Source organism: Podarcis muralis, chromosome 5 (genome assembly GCF_964188315.1).
Source record: "Podarcis muralis chromosome 5, rPodMur119.hap1.1, whole genome shotgun sequence".
Taxonomy (NCBI): Eukaryota; Metazoa; Chordata; class Lepidosauria; order Squamata; family Lacertidae; genus Podarcis; species Podarcis muralis.
In genome coordinates, this window is record NC_135659.1 from 70,369,614 (window position 1) to 70,389,393 (window position 19,780).

General features: G+C 45.4%; 1 protein-coding gene across 4 annotated transcripts in view; it reads left to right on the plus strand.

Annotated features, from left to right (window-relative positions):
- The first annotated feature begins 14,311 nt into the window (after window positions 1–14,311).
- KDM5B (lysine demethylase 5B) overlaps window positions 14,312–19,780 on the plus strand; it is a 48,497-nt gene continuing 43,028 nt past the window's right edge. Inside the window, exon 1 of one of the 4 annotated variants that reach the window (XM_028734726.2) lies at window positions 14,312–14,837. In XM_028734726.2, the coding sequence (XP_028590559.2) occupies window positions 14,700–14,837 (138 nt within the window). In that variant the 5' untranslated portion in view covers window positions 14,312–14,699. The remainder of the gene's footprint in view (window positions 14,838–19,780) is intronic. The other 3 variants (XM_028734724.2, XM_028734727.2, XM_028734725.2) reach the window with 3 other exon arrangements.

Consider the following 19,780-nt stretch of genomic DNA (forward strand, 5'->3'; position numbering starts at 1 on the left):
GCGGGAGGTAGGCCTTAAAATCACATATATTTACTAGATCACTTAAATTGTGGAGTTCTGCCACTGGTTGCTGTTTGGCAATGTGCCAGTAATCTAATAAATTTGGTCTTTGTTACTATTGCTGACCAATTCCTGATGTTAAAAAATATGGAATATTTTAAAAACTATTTGTTAATGGGGGTTGTGGGAGGAGAAAACTACATTTCTGATCAGATCCACTTTTGTAAACGCATCATGCTATTGGTGTGTATTTATATTTCCACATTTCACAGAGCTATGATGTGATGGTGTGGGTACAGTCTGAGTTCCCTGTTTATAATTTTCTGTCATTGCCTAAAGCAGGCAAGGCCTTTTTTAATATGTCACTTTCCAGTCACATGCTGTTCCTGGCACAAAAAGAAAAAAGCTTAAGACTCCCGAAAATAGGTCATGCTCTTATTTGCCCAAGCTTCAGTGGAGGCATGGAACAGAATAGGTTTGATGTATGTTTAACCTTGTATGTTTGGCCTTGACTACCAGTAACAGACGTTTTGCAGAAAGCTATGGGGAGTTCATGATTGTAGTAATCTTGTAGGCATCTTTATTTTTCCTTTAGCTTATTTTATGGGGAGAGATGCTCCTCTGTCACAGGGAGCATTGAAATTGGCATATACTGCAGGATCTTGTTCCTAAACCTTGCAGATCAAAGAGGCATGATATCCCTAAATTATTTATATGGCAATACACTTGTCAATGGGGGACGCGGGTGGTGTTGTGGGTAAAACCTCAGTGCCTAGGACATGCCGATCACATGGTCGGCGGTTCGAATCCCTGTGGCAGGGTGAGCTCCCGTCGTTCGGTCCCAGCTCCTGCCCACCTAGCAGTTCGAAAGCACCCTTAAGTGCAAGTAGATAAATAGGTACCGCTTTATAGCGGGAAGGTAAACGGCGTTTCCGTGTGCTGCTCTGGTGCCGGTTCGCCGGAGCAGCGTCATCATGCTGGCCACGTGACCCGGAAATGTCTGCGGACAGCGCTGGCTCCCGGCCTCTAGAGTGAGATGAGCGCACAACCCTAGAGTCTGTCAAGACTGGCCCGTACGGGCAGGGGTACCTTTACCTTTACCTTACACTTGTCAATACAGTGGTACCTCAGGTTACGGACGCTTCAGGTTACAGACTCTGCTAACCCAGAAATAGTACCTCGGGTTAAGAACTTTGCTTCAGGATGAGAACAGAAATCGTGCGGCCCCATTAGCTAAAGTGGTACCTCAGGTTAAGAATGGTTTCAGGTTAAGTACGGACCTCCAGAACGAATTAAATTCTTAACCCGAGGTACCACTGTAAAGTAAAGCATGCTGGGACTGAGTGTTGGGTCAGCTGGGGGCTAGGATGACCCCCAGGCATACGACAGGAATGTTTCCAGCCTGACTCTCCCTTCAGCGTGCAGCTCTAGGGAGTTTCTACAGCCTTCCCTGACGATTTATAATGACTCAAGTCCTGGAGACACTGAGCACATATTCAGAGTCCAGCTTAGCTGTCTGCGTTTATCTCCGCTGGAGTTGTGAGCACTAAAAGCTACTGTATTAAGCATTAGGGAGAACAAAAGAAAAACATGTCTCCTCTCTCTCGCTCATCTTCCTCAGAGAGAAGTCAGAAGTGAAAGCAAAAGCAAACGGAAACAGAGTACAGTCAACATCTGCTCCACTGATTCCAACAATTGGTGCTGGAATGCATAACACAGACATGTGATGAGCCAATTCTACACAATATCTGCACGGTGAAAGGAAAAGAAATCCAACACTGAGTAGGTGGGTCCTAAGCAAAAAAAAAAGGTGGGGTCAGAGCCAAAGGGAAGCCGGCCAACCCCTTCTCTCAATAACTGCTGGCCACGGCCCTATGCGGTGAGCTTTGTGAGCCTCTTTGAGAATAATCTTCTAGTTCTGACCTGGTTCTCTCAACCCAGGCTTCCCATTAGACTCTTTCCAGCCTAAGAGGAGCCAAAGGACTTCCTTTTCCAGTTGGATTAGCTCATGGGAAGCCCTGCTTGTGACCTATAGGCATCAAGTTGGCCACAGTAAGGGTGGTCCACTGTTATGTTCCTTCTTGAACAAGGCCTACCAGAGCTCTAGCATGTCCTGCATTTCTCACCATGCTGCTCTAGCAAAGCCCTTCTGTCTTGTGGTTTGATCTCTGATCCTGATTTTTCTTCAGCATTCCTTACTTTGTTTTCCAGCTCAGCCACTTGATCACTTTTGGATCCTGGTAAGTCATCTGACACTGGACTCTTGTTCCTGGCTTCTGGTATTCTCCAGACTGCTGCCCATTGGCCCATACCTGACAACATATTCTGACACCCTTGCCTTGGCCCCTGCTCACCACCACCACCACTCCAGCCCTTTTTGAGGCCAGTGTGGTGTAGTGGTTAAGAGCGGTGGACTCGTAATCTGGTGAACCGGGTTCGATTCCCCGCTCCTCCACATGCAGCTGCTGAGTGACCTTGGGCTACCCACACTTCTCTGAAGTCTCTCAGCCTCACTCACCTCACAGAGTATTTGTTGTGGGGGAGGAAGGGAAAGGAGAATGTTAGCTGCTTTGAGACTGCTTAGGGTAGTGATAAAGCGGGATATCAAATACAAACTCTACGAAACTAGGCCACATGTTGCAAGCTGCCCACCCTGTCCTAGGGCCTATGTTTGTAATAATAATAATTGTACCCCGCCCATCTGACTGGGCTTCCCCAGCCACTCTGGGCGGCTTCCAACAAAGATTAAAAACACACTAAAACACCAGTCATTAAAAACCTCCCTAAACAGGACTGCCTTCAGATGTCTTCTAAACGTTAGATAGTTGTTTATCTCTGACATCTGATGAGAGGGTGTTCCACAGTGCAGGCACCACTACCAAGAAAGCCCTCTGCCTGGTTCCCTGTAACTTGGCTTCTCACAGTGAGGGAACTACCAGAAGGCCCTCAGCACTGGATATCAGTGTCCGGGCAGAACGATGGGGGTGGAGATGCTCCTTTAGGTATACTGGGCCGAGGCCATTTAGGGCTCTAAGGTCAACACCAACACTATGAATTGTGCTCAGAAATGAACTGGGAGCCAATATAGGTCTTTCAAGACCGGAGTTATGTGGTCTCAGTGGCCGCTCCCAGTCACCAGTCTGGCTGCTGCATTCTGGATTAGCTGTAGATTCCGGGTCACCTTCAGAGGTAGCCCCACGTAGAGTGTGTTGCAGTAGTCCAAGCGGGAGATAACTAGAGCATGCACCACTCTGGTGAGACAGTCTGCGGGCAGGTAGGGTCTCTACCTGCATACCAGATGGAGCTGGTAGACAGCTGCCCTGGATACATAATTGACCTGTGCCTCCATGGACAGCTGTGAGTCCAAAATGACTCCCAGGCTGCGCACCTGGTCCTTCAGGGGCACAGTTGCCCCATTCAGGAACAGGGAGTCCTCCACACCTGCCTGCCTCCTGTCCCCCCAAAATAGTACTTCTGTCTTGTCAGGATTCAACCTCAATCTGTTAGCCGCCATCCATCCTCCAACCACCTCCAGACACTCACACAGGACCTTCACCGCCTTCACTGGTTCCAATTTGAAAGAGAGGTAGAGCTGGGTATCATCTGCATACTGATAGTAGTATGTAGTAACAGTGTAGATTTCGGCACGTCTACACAGAAGTATGTGCCACCGTGTGGGGTTCCTCCCAGGTAAAGGTGTATAGTGGTGATCCTTACAGCTTCAAAATCTGCTGAAGCAAACCTGAAGCCCAATTATTACTTCCAAAAGGTAATGACTGTTGTTTTAGAAATGTTGATACTATTTAAAACACACAAATACTCACACTGGAGGCCTTTTGGGACATTGTTTTGTGTTGTTTTTTATAACTGTTTACAGAGTGCTGCCAAAAGCATGATAGGACTTCCTTCCTGCGTTGATCATTTCCCGTCAAGTCTTCTTTTGCCGCTGTTGCTTCTTGTTCCATGACCCATGTGGTCTGGTTTCTGGTCGCCCACATTAATTCAAGAGAGTTTTGTGCCGTGGTGATAAATGGCTGCATTAAGGTTCCTTTGAAGGTCTGGAATCCCAGACCAGCATATTAAACATCAGTCGTCAGAGCTTAACAAAGAAACTGAATTTGAACTAGAAGAGGGAAAGGAAAGGAAATTGCAAACTTAATCCTTCTTGCCATACAAATGACTAAAGCAGGGTTGGTGAACCTGTGAGCCTCCTTTTTTTATCCTCTTACTCCAAGGAGTGCAGGGATCCAGAATTGGCCTCCACAGTCACTGACGGACTCACTGTTAAAACTGTGTTTATGGAAGACAATCTTACTCGGCTACGAGTGATCGCCAAACAAGAAGAAGATGATATTTCCTCATTACTCCCCACAACAATGACCCTCTGGAGTCCATTAGCCAGAGTGACTGGGCCCAAGGGCACCCCATGAGCTCTGTGACTGAGAAGAAATGTGAAGCTGGGTCACCCTTGCCTAAGTAAATCACTTTAGCCATTACTTCACACTGGCTCTCTTTTTGCATCTCTGCACTTGCTGTCTACCTCCTAATGCATCCAGACCTTTTAATACATTGGGGGGGGGGGATACAGTACCCAGTTAAGCTCTAGTACAGTGGTTCTTAGTCATGCTGGCCACATGACCTGGAAGCTGTATGCCGGCTTCCTCGGCCAATAAAGCAAGATGAGCGCCGCAACCCCAGAGTCGGTCAGGACTGGACTTAATGGTCAGGGGTCCCTTTACCTTTACCTTGGTTCTCAACCTGTGGGTCCTCAGATGTTGTTGGACTACAGCTCCCATCATACCTGGGCTCTGGCCTTGCTAGCTAGGGGTGATGGGAGTTGTAGTTCAACAACATCTGGGGACCCACAGGTTGAGAAAGGCTGCTCTAGTACAAGGCCAGAAGCCAGTTTTGGCTCTTGATCCTCATTCAGTGGGACTACATCAGTTTACAGAGGGGAATGAGAAATTCTCTCATCTTCATGTGCATGTATGCATTGAATTATGCAGCATACGTGTTTCATTAATGCACATCTGAAGCTGCAGCAGCCTTAAAGAAAAAAGAGGAGTGGCAAAAAAATAATTTCAGCTGCCTTAAACTGACGACAGAGTGCCTAAAGTGCTGCCTGTAGAAACTGTTGAATTGGCGCAGTGCGATCAACCTCCTCAGAAAGCCATGCAAACAGACAAACTCTGACCACAAGCCGCCTTGTGATCCACAATCAGCTATTAGGGGACCAACTACCAGCTCAGCTGTGATTGGGCCAGAGCAACGGTTTCTGCCAGAGGTTAATATGGGTGTTAACACCAGTGGCAGAGCTTCAAGCTCTAGAGAGGGGGGAGGAAAGCAGGCAGGGGCGTGGCGTGATATGTGTCCTGGGGCGTGGTGTGGCGTGCCACACCACCTGCGGGGGCATGGCACCCAGCGGGGGGGGGGGGAAGCTGCAATGACACCCCACCAGGATTGTGCCACCGGGGGTGGTGCGCTCCCCCCGCACCCCTGTTCCTCCACCAGTGGTTAACACCAGTCTCAATAGTATATCTTGCCATGGCTCATGGCTCCTTGGTTGATTGTGAAGTCTCTGGATGCTATCTATGTTTGGGGTTTGCAGACTTTGAAGGTGCCAGGGAGGTATCAGTGCACTGTGCAACAATTACAGATTATGCTTCTAGATAAAACTCATCCAATCCTTTTAGAAGTTAAAAGCTGAGGTCCTGTTGAGGTGCAAAGTCTGAAATGAAAGCTGTTAAGCCATTCCGTATTATAGATGGTGAAAGTACAAGGGAAACTTATGCCACAGCTGATGACTCAGTGCTATGTGAGAAAAGGCATGTGTAGGTAGGTTGTGTGCCTAGCAAAACTGGTCTGGCCTGATCAGAAACAGATGCTCTCCATTTCTAAATTCATTTGTTCCCAGGAGGCTATTTGGCAGAATGAGTTTTCTAAAATTCCATGTGCATTGCAGCAATTGAATGCCCTTACTTGCAAATTTATTTAAGCCCCCAAGTGGACAGAGAGAATACTTTTGATGTTTGGTCTCAGATAACTGGGTTCCATTCATACAAACAATCAGCTACTTGGTAGTTGGTTGAAATTCCTGCATGAAGGCTGCTCTGCTTAACAAGTATTTTATTTTCTGATGGTTTTCTGATTTATTTTCTGGATAAATCAGCTATTTGCCATCACATAGCCAATGCAAACAGTCTCTTATGATGTGAAGAGACATGGTGCAGTTGCTGGAACTACTTGGTAATTTAACTGGCTACAAACAAAAGACTTCTCCCATGTAAAGCACCATATATGCAGTCACAATTTTAAGTAGTCACAAAATGTGTGTTTTCTTAGTTGTGTAAAGGTACATCTCAATCTTTCTATATTGCAGAATGTTTGTGGAATACTATGTGGGATCTGGCCTCTTTTTCTTTGTTCGCAGCATAGGGGTTTGCAGAAGGGAGATACCCGGTTACCGGAATTAATTGCTATCTCACAGCCTTCTCCAAGTTGGTGCCCTCCAGATGTTTTGAACCACAGCTCCCATCAGCTGTGCTAGCTGGCCCCATGTAAAACTTTTACCTGCTGGTTTTAACAGATCAGGCTACTGTTGAAGGTACACATGCAACCCTGGCAGCTCTTTTCTGGTTAATTGGCAAACCTACATTGCGAATGTCATGTCTGTTTTCTCTACAATAACTAGCAACCCCCTTGCCAAAAAATAAATAAATAGAAATGCAATATATATTAAAATACTAATATTTATAGTGCAGCATTTAAGATGTTAAGTTTATTTATTTGCCACACCTTTCTGCCAAAGCAGAACAAGCATTATGGGAATCATAGAATGAGAAAGGGAAATAAATTCCTTGAATCACATAGCCAGAAAATAAGTTCCAGACATTCAAAAACTTTCCTAATAGATAACCTATCCCTCTCTTAAGCAGAGGCCACTTTAAGGGGAAGATTATTTGAGCTGTTACAAGAGAGATATCAGAACAGAAATATAGATGTGTTTGCATAGCTTGTTGCAGATGGCAGGAGCTTTAAAGTGAATCTTGTGTCCTGCCAGGGTAGATACATATCTGGCTGCCAGTAAAAACTCCCTCCACAAATCCAATTGTTGATAAAAGCATGTGAAAGAGGACGTCCTCTGTATGTGTGGCTTGTTTGATTCTTAGATTTTTGTTTCTTATTGCCATTGAAAATTCTTTCTTCCCCCAATCTGAGGCTGCTGCGTTTGTGTGTGTGTGTAAGAGAGAAAACTCTCACTGCCTAACATCCCACCCCATTCATCACTCAGCTTGCTTTGCGCTGGCCTGTATTCTGAAGCAAACTTTTTGTGTCCTAACGTTTGACCATTAGAGGCAAAAGCATCCTGTTTTATATGTTGCCATCTAGTGGAACATGTGAATAAGAACAGATCTGGTATATGAGGAGTTTATATGATGAGTTGGCTAGTTTGCCAGAAATCGTCACTTTACTATAAACACTACAAATGGTTTCCTGTGGATTCTTGTTGCCTGGCCGTTGCTAACCCCAAATCTGCAAAGAAATCAAGATTGGATTATTTTCATTTTGGTTTCAGATTCCATGCATCCTACTTCTAAGCATCAATTCGTCCTCCTAGGATGGATCTTTATGTAGTAGCCAAAATAGCACCATCCACACATGAGTCTGAGATTATGAGTAGGCATGTATGCTTGGGGGAACCAATATCTATATACAGATAAAATAATCACACCATTTTACTCTTAATACCCAGCATCCTTCCAGGATTTGGTCTGAAGGCATATGGCACAGCCTCTTTGGTGATCTTTTGCACATCTCAGTCTGGTGAGATCTAACTCTGGCCTGGATAGGAGACTGCCTGCGCATCCCATTACGTTGCTGTGATTTCTGTAATGGAAGAAAGGTGGGACAGAAATGTAATAAAATAATGTCAGACATTCACTGGCCTTCCCTTTGGCCCTTTTTGCGTGCTTTAACTTGAATGGAATGTGTCCTTGAACTGTGATAATGCCTCTTGCATGCGTAGATGGCAAGACTGGCCTGCCCATGAGGTAGACTGAAGCAGCCGCCTCGGGCGACGGAATCCTGTGGGTGGCATCACTGCAAACTCCTGGCCTACCACCTCACAAGATCTCACCAGAAGACACTGCCGCTTAACCTCAGTAAGCATGACCTTGACAGGAGGTGGCACCTTTCTGTTTCGCCTCAGGCAGCAAAATGGGACAGGTGGAGAGACGTATGTAGAGATACCATTGATTTTTTAGTGGTTGCCATTTAGCCTTTTGTGTAAAGCTAAGAGTTGCATCCATTGCTCTGCCCCATTTTACTTATGTTCCCCATCCTGGTCTAAGGACACAGAACAGAGTGAAGAAGTTTGGCTAGAATTTGAAGGCCATGTCTGGTCCATTATATAGGAGTTGTAGGGAACCAGTCAGTGGGGGAAGTGGATTATCAATAATATGTGGGCCATTTCTGTTTGCTGTTTTTTTATTGCAGGAGGAGGTTGCCTTGGAATTATTCAAGCCTTGGAGTCAGCTAGGAAGATGTTTGCAAGAGAGCTTAAACCGAATTTCTCAAGATGTCAATGGCTGTTGAAATTTAAAAATTCAGCTTTGATTTTCAAATTTTATTTCAAAATGTGAGTGCTTTAGACTGTGGGGGGCATGCTTTTTTTTTTACTGGCAATGCAATGTTTCTTGATTGGTTCCTGAATCCCACCTTAGCCCTTTCAAGAGTGGCCAATTGCCAAAGAAGACAGGGCTACAAACAATTGAGTAAAAGAGAGTCTTTCAGGAAGTGTGACTAGCATGTGCTGAATTGACCTTGCTATTTGTCACTATTTTGCTTTGTTGCTCTTTTACAGTTATTGATTATTTCTGCTGCTTTTTCTGCGGCTTTCCTATTGTTTTCAGATGTTCTATGGTGGTTTTGTATTTTTATTAAATATGATTCTGTATTTGTCTAATGGAAGCTGCTTTGTCATGATCCTAGTCCTAAAAGACGGCCTAAAATATCTTAACTAATAAATATTGAATGCCAAATATCAAGTAGCATTAAATATTGTATACAGAAGTGCTGAGCATTGGATATCAGTACAGTATAAGGTCTACAGAGGAGGAATGGGATTTTAAGGCTGTGGGTTTATTTGTTTTTAATGCAGGCACATATATTTGACCTTTATCATGATCATACAAAGGCCTTCTTAGCATAATGCATTTGATGAAAGCTTTCTTTACATCTGTTTAATTCTGTGCATTTTCACTTGGAAATGAGCCACACTGAAATCACACTGAGGTTAGAATTGTGCTGTTACCTGGGCCTTACTTTCGGGCATAATGGCCCTTACTTCTGAGTAAACATACAAAGGATTGTGCTCCACTGTAGCTTTTAATATACACATGCCCTTTTTGCTATTTTTTATTAATCCATCATAAAAAATACTACTCCCTGATTCTGTAGACACAGCAACTAACTTAGATTACAGCTGTGCTGAACTTCACCCACAGTGTGTACTGGGAGATGGGGCAACGCCTTGCTTTCCGTAACTCAGTAACTTCCTCGTGAAGATGACTCGCGTGGATAAAAGGCCCACGCTTTAGAGCTTGGCAAACCTGCCCCCACTCCACAGTGTGGAAACGAAATTCAGGGTGGCGCTGTAAGTTAAAAGACCTGATCCCATGTGGCTCGACGGCAAAGACTCCCCTTAAGCTGTTGCTATGCTAGAGAAGTTGCCTAGCGCATACTTAGAGAAGGGCGCGGGGCAATGGAGAAGTCGGGATAATAGAGGGGGCGGTGTCAGGACCGCGGAGAAAGAGGAGTGAAGGCTGCAAGGTTGGACGGCGGAGGGGGGCGGGAGGGAGGAGCAGGCTGGCCCAGAAATGCGGGAGCGAATACACGTGTGCTACGTGCAGCGCCCGCTGCTCCCCTGGGTCCTAGAGAGTTCCTCAATGGGGAGCCACCTCCGTGGGGTGCTGTGGGGTGGCTGCCTTGTCGATCGGCTCTTTGGCTCCACCATCCCTCTTGGCTGGGTCGACCCCCGAGGGGAGCCTCATGCCTCTCCCCCCTCCGCCAGCCCAACACGCCCTACCTCCCTTTGGTAATAATGCTCGATGTGTTTCTTCACCAATGGAGGCGCTTCCTTCGACTCCCCTCGCCGGCCTCCATAAGGCAGACCCCTGCCAGATGCGGAGGGGGTGGGGAGGGGGCCTGGGTTGCGTCCGGGGTGGGTTGTGCCTCCCTTGGAGAAGCTGACACTGGAGGGGGCTGCCCCTTCCCTTTGTCCTGTTCAGCGGCCTCGACGGGGGCAGTGGCCCGGAGTAGGGGCCCGAGGGGGTGTCTGTTTGTTAACCTGCACGCCTTTAGGGCTGCTCACCCCCCAGGATCACCCGGCCGAACCCCAAGTTCCTCATCCTCTCCCAGTAATGAAACTGGGGGTGCGGAGGCAGGATTAGAGTAGCATGGAAGACTACACGGGGGGGGGGGGGGAGATACTCATCCGGAGGGTTGGGACAGCTGCTGCAGAATTGCTGGAAGTGATACAGGGGTAGGTGTGGGGTAGGTAGCGGAACGCACGAGCTTTGTGCAATACTAAAGGACGGAGGCAGAACTACTAAGGAGTTCAGGGTGGGAAGAGATTACAATGGGCGTGTCCAGATTTGGGGTGTGTGTGTTGGGGTACTGTTGAGAAGATGGCTTGATCTGTTTTCTCTTAAGTACATCCACCGCCGCCCCCCCCCCCACCTCTGAGGACACACTGTGGAGCGGACCCCTTCAGCAACCTTTGTCAGTGGCTCCATTTGGGGGGGGGGCGAGAAGAGGAGGAACCTCTTTTGTGCACAACTTTTGGAACAGTTCCAATATCTCCCCCACCCCACCCCCTTGGAAGGGAGCCCGGTCTTTGCTGGAAGCGAAGGGGTTCTGCTGGGGAAGGAAGGATTATAAAACGGGGGGCGGGGGGTGATGGTTCATCTCATGGAGAAGGTATGGGGCGGGGAGGGGAAAGGTTGTGGCCCGGTGTGGGGAGAGGAGCAGCGACAAAGCTACCTTTTTGGGGGGAGGGGGAGAAGCCCCACCAGGGAGAACAGATCAGTGGGCGGAGCACTGTTAACAACTGCCAGCTCCCCGGTGGATCACCGCCCCTCCCCCTGAAGCGTGGCACCGTTTATCAAAATAGCCTAGACGTTAAGGCTGCAGCCTTACGCTCGAGAGTAAATCCTATTGAGCTCAGTGGGGCCTACTTCTAAGTAAACCCGTGGTAGGATTGTACGATAGTTGCGCCGAGCAATGCCCGCCCCCTTCCTCCCATCCAACCATTAATTCCCATTGTCCTGGGGACTCCAGTGATCTGCCTACAGTCCCCTCTGAACCAAGGGGCCTCCAAGTCTTGTATGAGAGCTAAGAAGCGACAGGGATAGCAGCGTTACAGTTGGGTTCCCCCCCTTGCCCCACGCACTGCTTTGCACTGGAAAGGGAAGGCTTCCCCACTGCACAGAGCCAGGCGCAGACAATGAAACAGCTCGGCCTCCCTCCCCCTCTGACGTCCCCCCAAGCCCTGGCCTATCCCAGAGAATAGAGAGGCTCTTTAAAAAAAGAAGTGCCGGCACTGAGGTGGCTGTCAGCTGTGAAGGATCCCTCCGCACATGTAAACATAGATCATAAAGGCGAAGAAGGTGGATTAGAGAGTAGAGACCCATGTGGTTGGCGTTCTCTGCATGGAGCTCATTAGCTTAGAGGCCTCTAGTGATCCCCTGTTGCTGGCGAAACTGAAGGGAATCTGTCATTGCAGCAGTCACGTTGTAGGTCCCCACAACCACGCCACAAAGACAAATCCTAAAGTTTTGCACAACATGACTAAACGAGGAGATTTTGCCAATGCTGCGGTACTCCTGCTCTACTTAATTTAATAAGAAGTTTGGAAAAGGCCTTTATCTTTTGGTTGAGGAGCCATTAACTTATACAGAACATAATATTTTAGGGATAAAATAATTCTTGTGGTTTAATAATGGAGTCCTCTCTCACATACACACACACACTTGGGATAGATATGTATCCTCATTTTATTCCTCATTAGTTCTAAATTTAAAACAACAGTATTATTCTGAAGGAAATGGACTGAAGATTTCAGTCTTGTAACAAAATGCATGGTACTAAAAATGATCCATACCTACTTGAAAGGCCAACCACAATTTATATCCTGTGATGTTGACTATGGTGATCGAATGCATAATCTGTGCATGACTTAAAATGTACAAGCCACACAATAAACTTCCCTCAGTGCACATGGTATCCCCCCCTCCACTATTAGAGCTAAAAAGCAAGCATAAATGTATCTACCCAGAAAGAAGTCCTACTGAGTTAAATGGGGCTTACTCCCAAGTAAGTAAGTTATAATTGCAGCCTTAAGCATTCTCTTGGAATCAATACAAAACCGCCTGATTTTGATCATAGCTTTAGACAGAACTTCCCAAATTTTTCATGTTGGTGATACACTTTTTAGACATGCATCATTTCGTGACACAGTGATCCAGTTTTCCTAGCAAACCTGAGGTTAAACTAACCCCTTTCCAGCCCCAGCAGAAGCTTTGGGAGCGTTTGTGCGGACACACCTACACACTGCAGCCAACACACTAACGTTTTGCAACACACAATTTGGAAAGCTCTGGCTTTAGAGGCCAAGATCAAGAAATAATTGCATTATGGGAAGTTACAAAATTAAACAATTAACTGAAGTTGGCGGGCTTTACCCATAAGCCTACATACAATATAATCAGCTGTTATTTGGTTTAATTTGAAAAAAGCAAAGGTAATATTAGAAATGCATGAGAAAGAAAGAAAATAAAACTAATGTGAGACAAAACATACTGCTAACCCTATTGGCTCAATCTCCATTTTGAATTAGGAATGGTTTGCACATAAAGAAACCAAAATTCTATCTATGAAACAGTATGAATATAAAGCAAACCCAAACTCAGTTTTAAATGTCAGACTATTATTTGTTTCATATACCGTACCTTGCAGAGACACAATATATTTTTGACAATGAAGTATTTTTAGAACAATGCATGGCTAAATAAAACCAAGGAGTCTCCGTCTTTGGAGTCTCCGTCTTTGGAGGTCTTTAAGCAGAGGCTTGACAACCATATGTCAGGAGTGCTCTGATGGTGTTTCCTGCTTGGCAGGGGGTTGGACTCGATGGCCCTTGTGGTCTATTCCAACTCTATGATTCTATGATTCTATTCTATGATTCTATGAAAACCACGGAGTCCTAATCTTCCTTGCATGTGCATTATTCTCTTGTAGAATTAACTACTGCATCTGAAAACACATGTGGATCTGTTGTTTGTTTATAAATAAAAAAGGTAAGAATCCTGCCTACTGAAGCATATTTAAACACGTGAAGCATATTTAGGCATATTTAAGTATTTCAACATTAAGCTATAGCACATTTAAAACATTTACAAGTTTTTCAGAATTATGTAATTGCTAATCATTTGGCAGTATCAATGTGAGAATACAGCATCCTAATAAAACAAAATGTGATTTTCATCCCACCATATGTGAAACAAACTTATTTTAAATGCATAAATATGTTGTGCTTTGTTTTAAAAGTGCCTGGGGCTGGCAAAATTAAAGCAACTTCACTTAAAACCAGCAAGAAAATATGCTCATAATCAGAATGTCAATCTTTGCACATTTGGGTGTTATCACATAAAAATGGACATTTTCCTGTTATGGACAAACTGTTCTGTCGTAATCGGTGCCGAGTAAGTCAGAAAGAGATATTTAAAGCACAGCTAGTTGAATCATTTTATTAGTTATTAATTATGGAAAAACGATGAAATTAAGTTATAAATACAGATTTTAGAGTGGAAGGCATGTAATGAAGATGATTGTTAAGGGTTCCTGGTTTTGTCAGAGAAACAAAATGGAGTGACCATGTTGAGTGTACTGTGTACCCTGAAACAAAATAATGGGTACCCAGACGAAGAACGCCCAGATCCTTAGCGAATTGCAAAGGTTGCTCCTTTTTCCTCAGTCCCGTTTTGTCGGCAAACAGGAGTCCAAATGGACTCCTGGATCACTGGATCGATCCCACCAAAACAATGAAAGCCTGCCATGGGGCCTGAAGGCCTAACCTCGTAGGGAGAACACGCTCCCTCTTTCCAAAACAGACACATTCCCTTTGGGGGAGGGGGAAAGAAACACAGCTGAACCAGCCCCGGCTGCAATACTTTCTCTGCTCCTGCTGCAGCCCCATTACTTTTCACGCATATGGGCCCCATGGGCGTAGCCAAGACGGGCCCTATACTCGGCCGTCCCAGAAGAGCCCTTTCTGCAAAGAGGAGCGAGCACGCCCGCACGCAGGCAACCAACCAACCCGTGTTTTGCGCAAGCTCTTTCGGACGAGAGAGTTGGGCGTCCGCGAGCCAACCCGAACAAAGGGGTGCGGTGGAGAAAAGGGGCTGGCACCCCATGTGGCGTGGGGGAGCAGGCGGGCGGGTCCCTCAGGAGGCACTTTCCATAGGGCCGGGCCTCCTCCTCCTCGGGACTCTTTTTCTCCCCCTCCCCCCCGCCCTCGCTTTGGCGGAGGCACACGGGCCGTTCCAGCGGCGCTCGGCGACGCTTTGGCTGTTGGGGGATTGTTCGGAACGGCTGCCTGACTCGGCGCTGCCCGTCCTGCCGGCGACCCAGGGCTGACCATGGCCGAGTTCCTGCCGCCGCCCGAGTGCCCGGTCTTCGAGCCCAGCTGGGAGGAGTTCGCCGACCCCTTCGCCTTCATCCACAAGATCCGGCCTATAGCCGAGCAGACCGGGATCTGCAAGGTGCGGCCGCCGCCGGTGAGTGAGCCCGGGCGACCGACCTGTGCGCCGCCTTCACCCCCCACCCCCAGCAGCGACGCCGCGGACGGCCGAGCAGGAACCGGGGGGGGGGGGCGCCTGCGTGCAGAGAGTCTGGGGGCAACCACAACATCTCTTCCCTCTTCGAGCCTTTTGCCCCCCCACGCCGTCCAAGTTCCTAAAAACTCCCGGTCCCAAGACCCCTGCATTGGGGGGGGGGGCAGGTATCATTTTACACATCCCCACTCAGTAAACTTGTACATCTTCCGTCGGTCCCCCTCCCCCCTTTAATCTTCAGCGCGTCTCGGGGGGCTTGAATTGGCCCCCCCACTGCACGCCTTCATGGGGGGAAAGAGCCCCCCACCTCCACCCATTGACCCTTGAATGATGGGCAAGCGTTGGGTTTGTGGACGAGCTCTGAGAGAGTCCTCAAAGGCGTCCTTGTCCCCATATGGACTCGCTTTGGAGGCCAGGCTGGCGTTTACCCCACAGAAAGGGGGTCATGGGTTGGAGGGCAGAATGGCCCTCTTGTGTCGCTTCAGCCCAGCGGACTTTTGAGGTTTGGCTCCCCGAGGGAGACCCACTCTAATATGGCTGCCTCTGAGCTTTCTGCCTCTCTCCCTCGCCTCCCTCCCTCCTTTCCTCTCCCTCTCTCTCGCCCCTATGGCTCTCTCACTTTGGCCCCTGGCTCACTTTCCACTCGGGGAGCTCGCCTCCCGCGGCTCCCCCATCTCCTCCTCCACCACGACCCAAATAAAGTTGCCTTGTGTGTCTTATCCCGCGGGTTGGGGGGGGGGAGCAAGAAACGCACACCGTTCACACAATGAGGCACGTTTCTTCAGCTGCTAGTTTTCCAAATCAAACGGGGAAGTTGGTCCCGAAGTGCTTCCTTTGGGATGACTCGTCCTAGGGTAGCTCCAGTGGCGAAAGCCTCTCAAGACCCAGTTGAGGCTTTTGTTTCTCTGCACATATTAGCAGCTAGTTAAGTAATAAAGAGTGTAGCTTTTAGCATGAGTGAGGAAGGGGGAGGTGGAAGAAACTTTATTAAGGCTCAAAACCTGCCTTGCAAGCCCACTTTTAAATTGAGGGAACAAGTTTTACTTCACAGGCAACTACAGTGAAGAAAGAAGACATTATTTATTTCCTAAAGACTTAATGCAGCAGAAGTAGTTGATTTTTTTTATGGCTAGAAAGAGGCAGCCATTGTCACAGTTTTACCTTTTTTATAGTAGGGTATTTTGAAGGTAAATAAGTGTTTGTTCCACATGGTTTGTCTAACAAAGTTTAAGCATTGTCAAATTCTTGGGGACTGGGCTACTAATATCAAGAGAAATACTTTATAGCAGTCACTGTGTTAAAACCTGAGACAGCTGCTTGGGTGTTGCCCTCCATGTTGGCATTGTGGTTGAGCTAGGACTGTGGATTTTCTTATTTCCATGTTTTCTGTACCCACAAAAAGCTTTTCTGTGGCCACTTTAGTTCCATCTGGGTTAATTTTAATACTGGCACCCATATTTTAAAGTTGGGAATATATAAATAGAAGCCATTGAGTTTTCAGAGATATTTTCTTTCAGAATCCTAGGCAGACATGGCCACCATTTTAGAGTGCGATACATAGTGGGAAGGGTGATAAGTCTTCATCATTACCAGTATAAACAGACACTACAGAGGGCTATAGAAGGGGTGATTTTGAGCCACTAACTCAATTCAGTTTTTAAAAAATTGTTTCTCAGTATAATTTGCTTCAGCTTTATTACCCCAGTTATTTGCACTTCCTTTTTAAAAAAGGTAAACTGTGATTGAGGAAGGATTTGAAGAAACAAAGATTTGTTTGTTACAAGGGGTATACACTACTTTCACTAAAAAGAAGGCAATCTTCATTTAGGGAGATGTATTGGTAAATATGGATTCAAACAACTTACATTCTAGTTAAAATACTAGAAATGTTAATTTGGAGCTGAGTATAAATGAGACATATTGATGAACTTGAGTTCTGCAATGAAACTTGAATTTTATTCATTCTCTGTATCCAGTTACATTTCAGTATGACTTTCAGTCCTAACTGGAAAACATAACTGAAGATTGACCCTTGAGTGAAGAAAGTAGCTTGTAGGAACTTTTCTTATTCTACTAGGTGAAATCTTGTCAACCTTTGTTCCTGTTAAATTCCATTTATTTCTGTAAGGTTTGTGTGCAAAGAGTGATTGGTGGGTGGAACTCACATATACACTTGAGTAGGACAGCCTTTTGATTTGAAAGTAACTCCATTTAATATATGATGTTTTAAAGTTTCTCTTCAGTTTCATTTTTATGTTTTAATTGTACATGTGTATGCATTAAAAAGTCTGTGGCTGAACAAGATAAAAACTGCACCTAAGATTGTGTATCATTCCTACCTACATGACATCCATTTTAAATCCCTGTGTTTGTAAAATTATTGTTGGTGGTTGGTTGTAGTTTTATTTTAGCCCCTTTGAATAGGGTGGAGGTAAAGTGTGTGTGTTATGTATGTTGTTAATGCTGAGATGGCCTGGCTTGATTGTTTGGTCCCAGTGGTCCTACCAATCAAGATTTACTTTTTAGGAAAATAAGTCATGAGACATGCATTTCACAGAAATTACTTCAGGCTTAGGTGCATTCTAGAAAGGCAAAGTATTGCCAGGCTGCCCTTTGAGGTGATTTTTTAAGGAAGCACATACCACAGGCCTTTTATCATATGAAAGCATTGTGTCCCATACGTTTGAGATCCTTGCTGGTAGGTGACACCATATTTATAAAAGGGCCTGCTCATCCCTGAGTGGGTCAGAGCGCACAAAATATTGATGGCCCATGGATTAGTATCTAGACTATAATATGACCCTCAAGGACACAAATTGGCCATCTCTGTTCCAAAGGATTCATTGCTGGGTGTTTGCCTGTTGTTGTTTTTTGTCATTTAATTTTGGCAGCGCTTGGTAGCAAATAATTGTTTATAGGAGCCTGCTTTCTTGCTTCCAGCTCTACAGAGACAAAATGACATCCCTTTTGTTTCTGTTGCCTTGCTGAAGAGCTTTTTAAAAGGGGGGGGGGGGGAGCAATGAGAATTGTATGTATGTAATAATCCCTCCAACCCATAACACTAATGCTTTGTTCTGACTCAAGATGCAGTCTGCTGCCATTTTGAATGAGGTACACTCTACCACCATGTTCTTTGAGTGTGTTTCTTTTAAACTTGTTACTCCAACTTTTGTTGGTTATATGAGCAGACAAATATTTTTAAAAGAGGGACATTTGTGAGAATTGTATGTTTTCAAATGAAGCTGTTGAATAATGAAGCACACAAAATGCCCATGGAATTTAATGTCGCCAAATAATGCTACTCAACACCTCATATTGCTGTATTTGATGTGAAATTAAACTCTGGACTGTAGGTTCCATCTGCTTTTAAACTGAAGATTTTTTTTGCACTGGTCTCAGAATACTTAATATTATAGGCTGCAGTCCAGCACACAGCCTGATTGTGTGCTTAGGCATGCCTAAGACCATGGATTTCAAAGGGTTTAGATGCTCCTAACTCTGATCAGGGTGATTGTTACGGATAATTGAGTCTCACTGAAATTAGTGCAACTTGTGCACTGAATTAAATCTACAGACTTAAAATCCTGTACACCAAGGGGGGGTGGGGTGATAAAGGAAGCCAAAAAAGAAAAAATGGGGCGGTAACCTTTATATTTTTTTTAAAAAGAAAAGAAATGCCCACACCATAAATTACCAGTCCAAAATGCCACCCAAAGGATAGTGGGTTTTGTGGACACCATCTGCTAAATTAAATGCCTACTTGTTGTAGAGATGCTGTAAAGTTAAGTGGGATGGATGATTGTTTCTCTGGAGCTCTATCCAGAAGGCAGATGAATCTTCACTCCCAGGACTTCCCTGGAAAAGGTGCTGTAGCAAGCGATGTTCTGAAAATTAAAGCTTGTTCCCAGCTGTAATTGTGTTGATGTCTAGCAGGCAGGTAAAATGACTTCCAGATCTCCAAATGTTTTTTTCCATCTGCACCAGAACTATAAAGGCAATGTTGATAATGTAACCGAAAACCTCCTTTCTGGACTAAGAATTCGTTTTCCTAATAGCCCAACCAGAAATCGTCAAACGGGAATGTTTGGATTCAAATAATGTTCATTTCATAGAAAAAAAGACAGTTAAAATGGCTTAAATGTGCACATTTCAGCATTTGACATTGCCTTCTTGGTGGCGGCACTGAAGTAGGTTGTTGTTACTTGAATGAGCTGGCACAAGCCTTGGATCAGACCCAGGTTTTGAGCCTAACTTATTAACAAACCACCATTTGCCAAGTTTGTAAACCCAACAAACCACAATTTGTTTCTAACCAGGAATAGAAGCTTTACATCTTTCTTTTTTTATATGAAGGGGAAAGGAAGTGCACATACCTAAGATTTGTTTGAGCTTGTTCATGTAACAACACACTATGGTTTTTTTATTACCCCTGATGAAGCCCTTATTTTGAACATAAAGAATATGCATCTTGCTTCCAATTTTATTTATTATCAAGCGATCCTTTGATGTGAACAACTTTTATTTAACTGGGATAGCAGAATCACTCTCAACATCACATGCCTTATTCCTTCCAGTTGTAGAAGACTTAATATACATACCTTCATAAAAAGGTGAAACTTAGTCTGTTTCTTAGGCATTTTGCTTCATGAAATGAGGTTATGATAGTATTGTTTACTATTCTGTATGAAGTGTCATATCTATAGCAACATGGAGTAATGAGAATCCTGACAAAGTCTTCTAGCATTACCATAAGACGATAGCTTTCAATCAAGCTTGTGACCTCTTGACTGTATTTGCCTGGCATAGACATTGTACCTTTGACAGCAAAAACTGAATTCAACAGGTGCTTCTCTTGGAATGGAGTTAGGAGGTCATGCATATTAGAT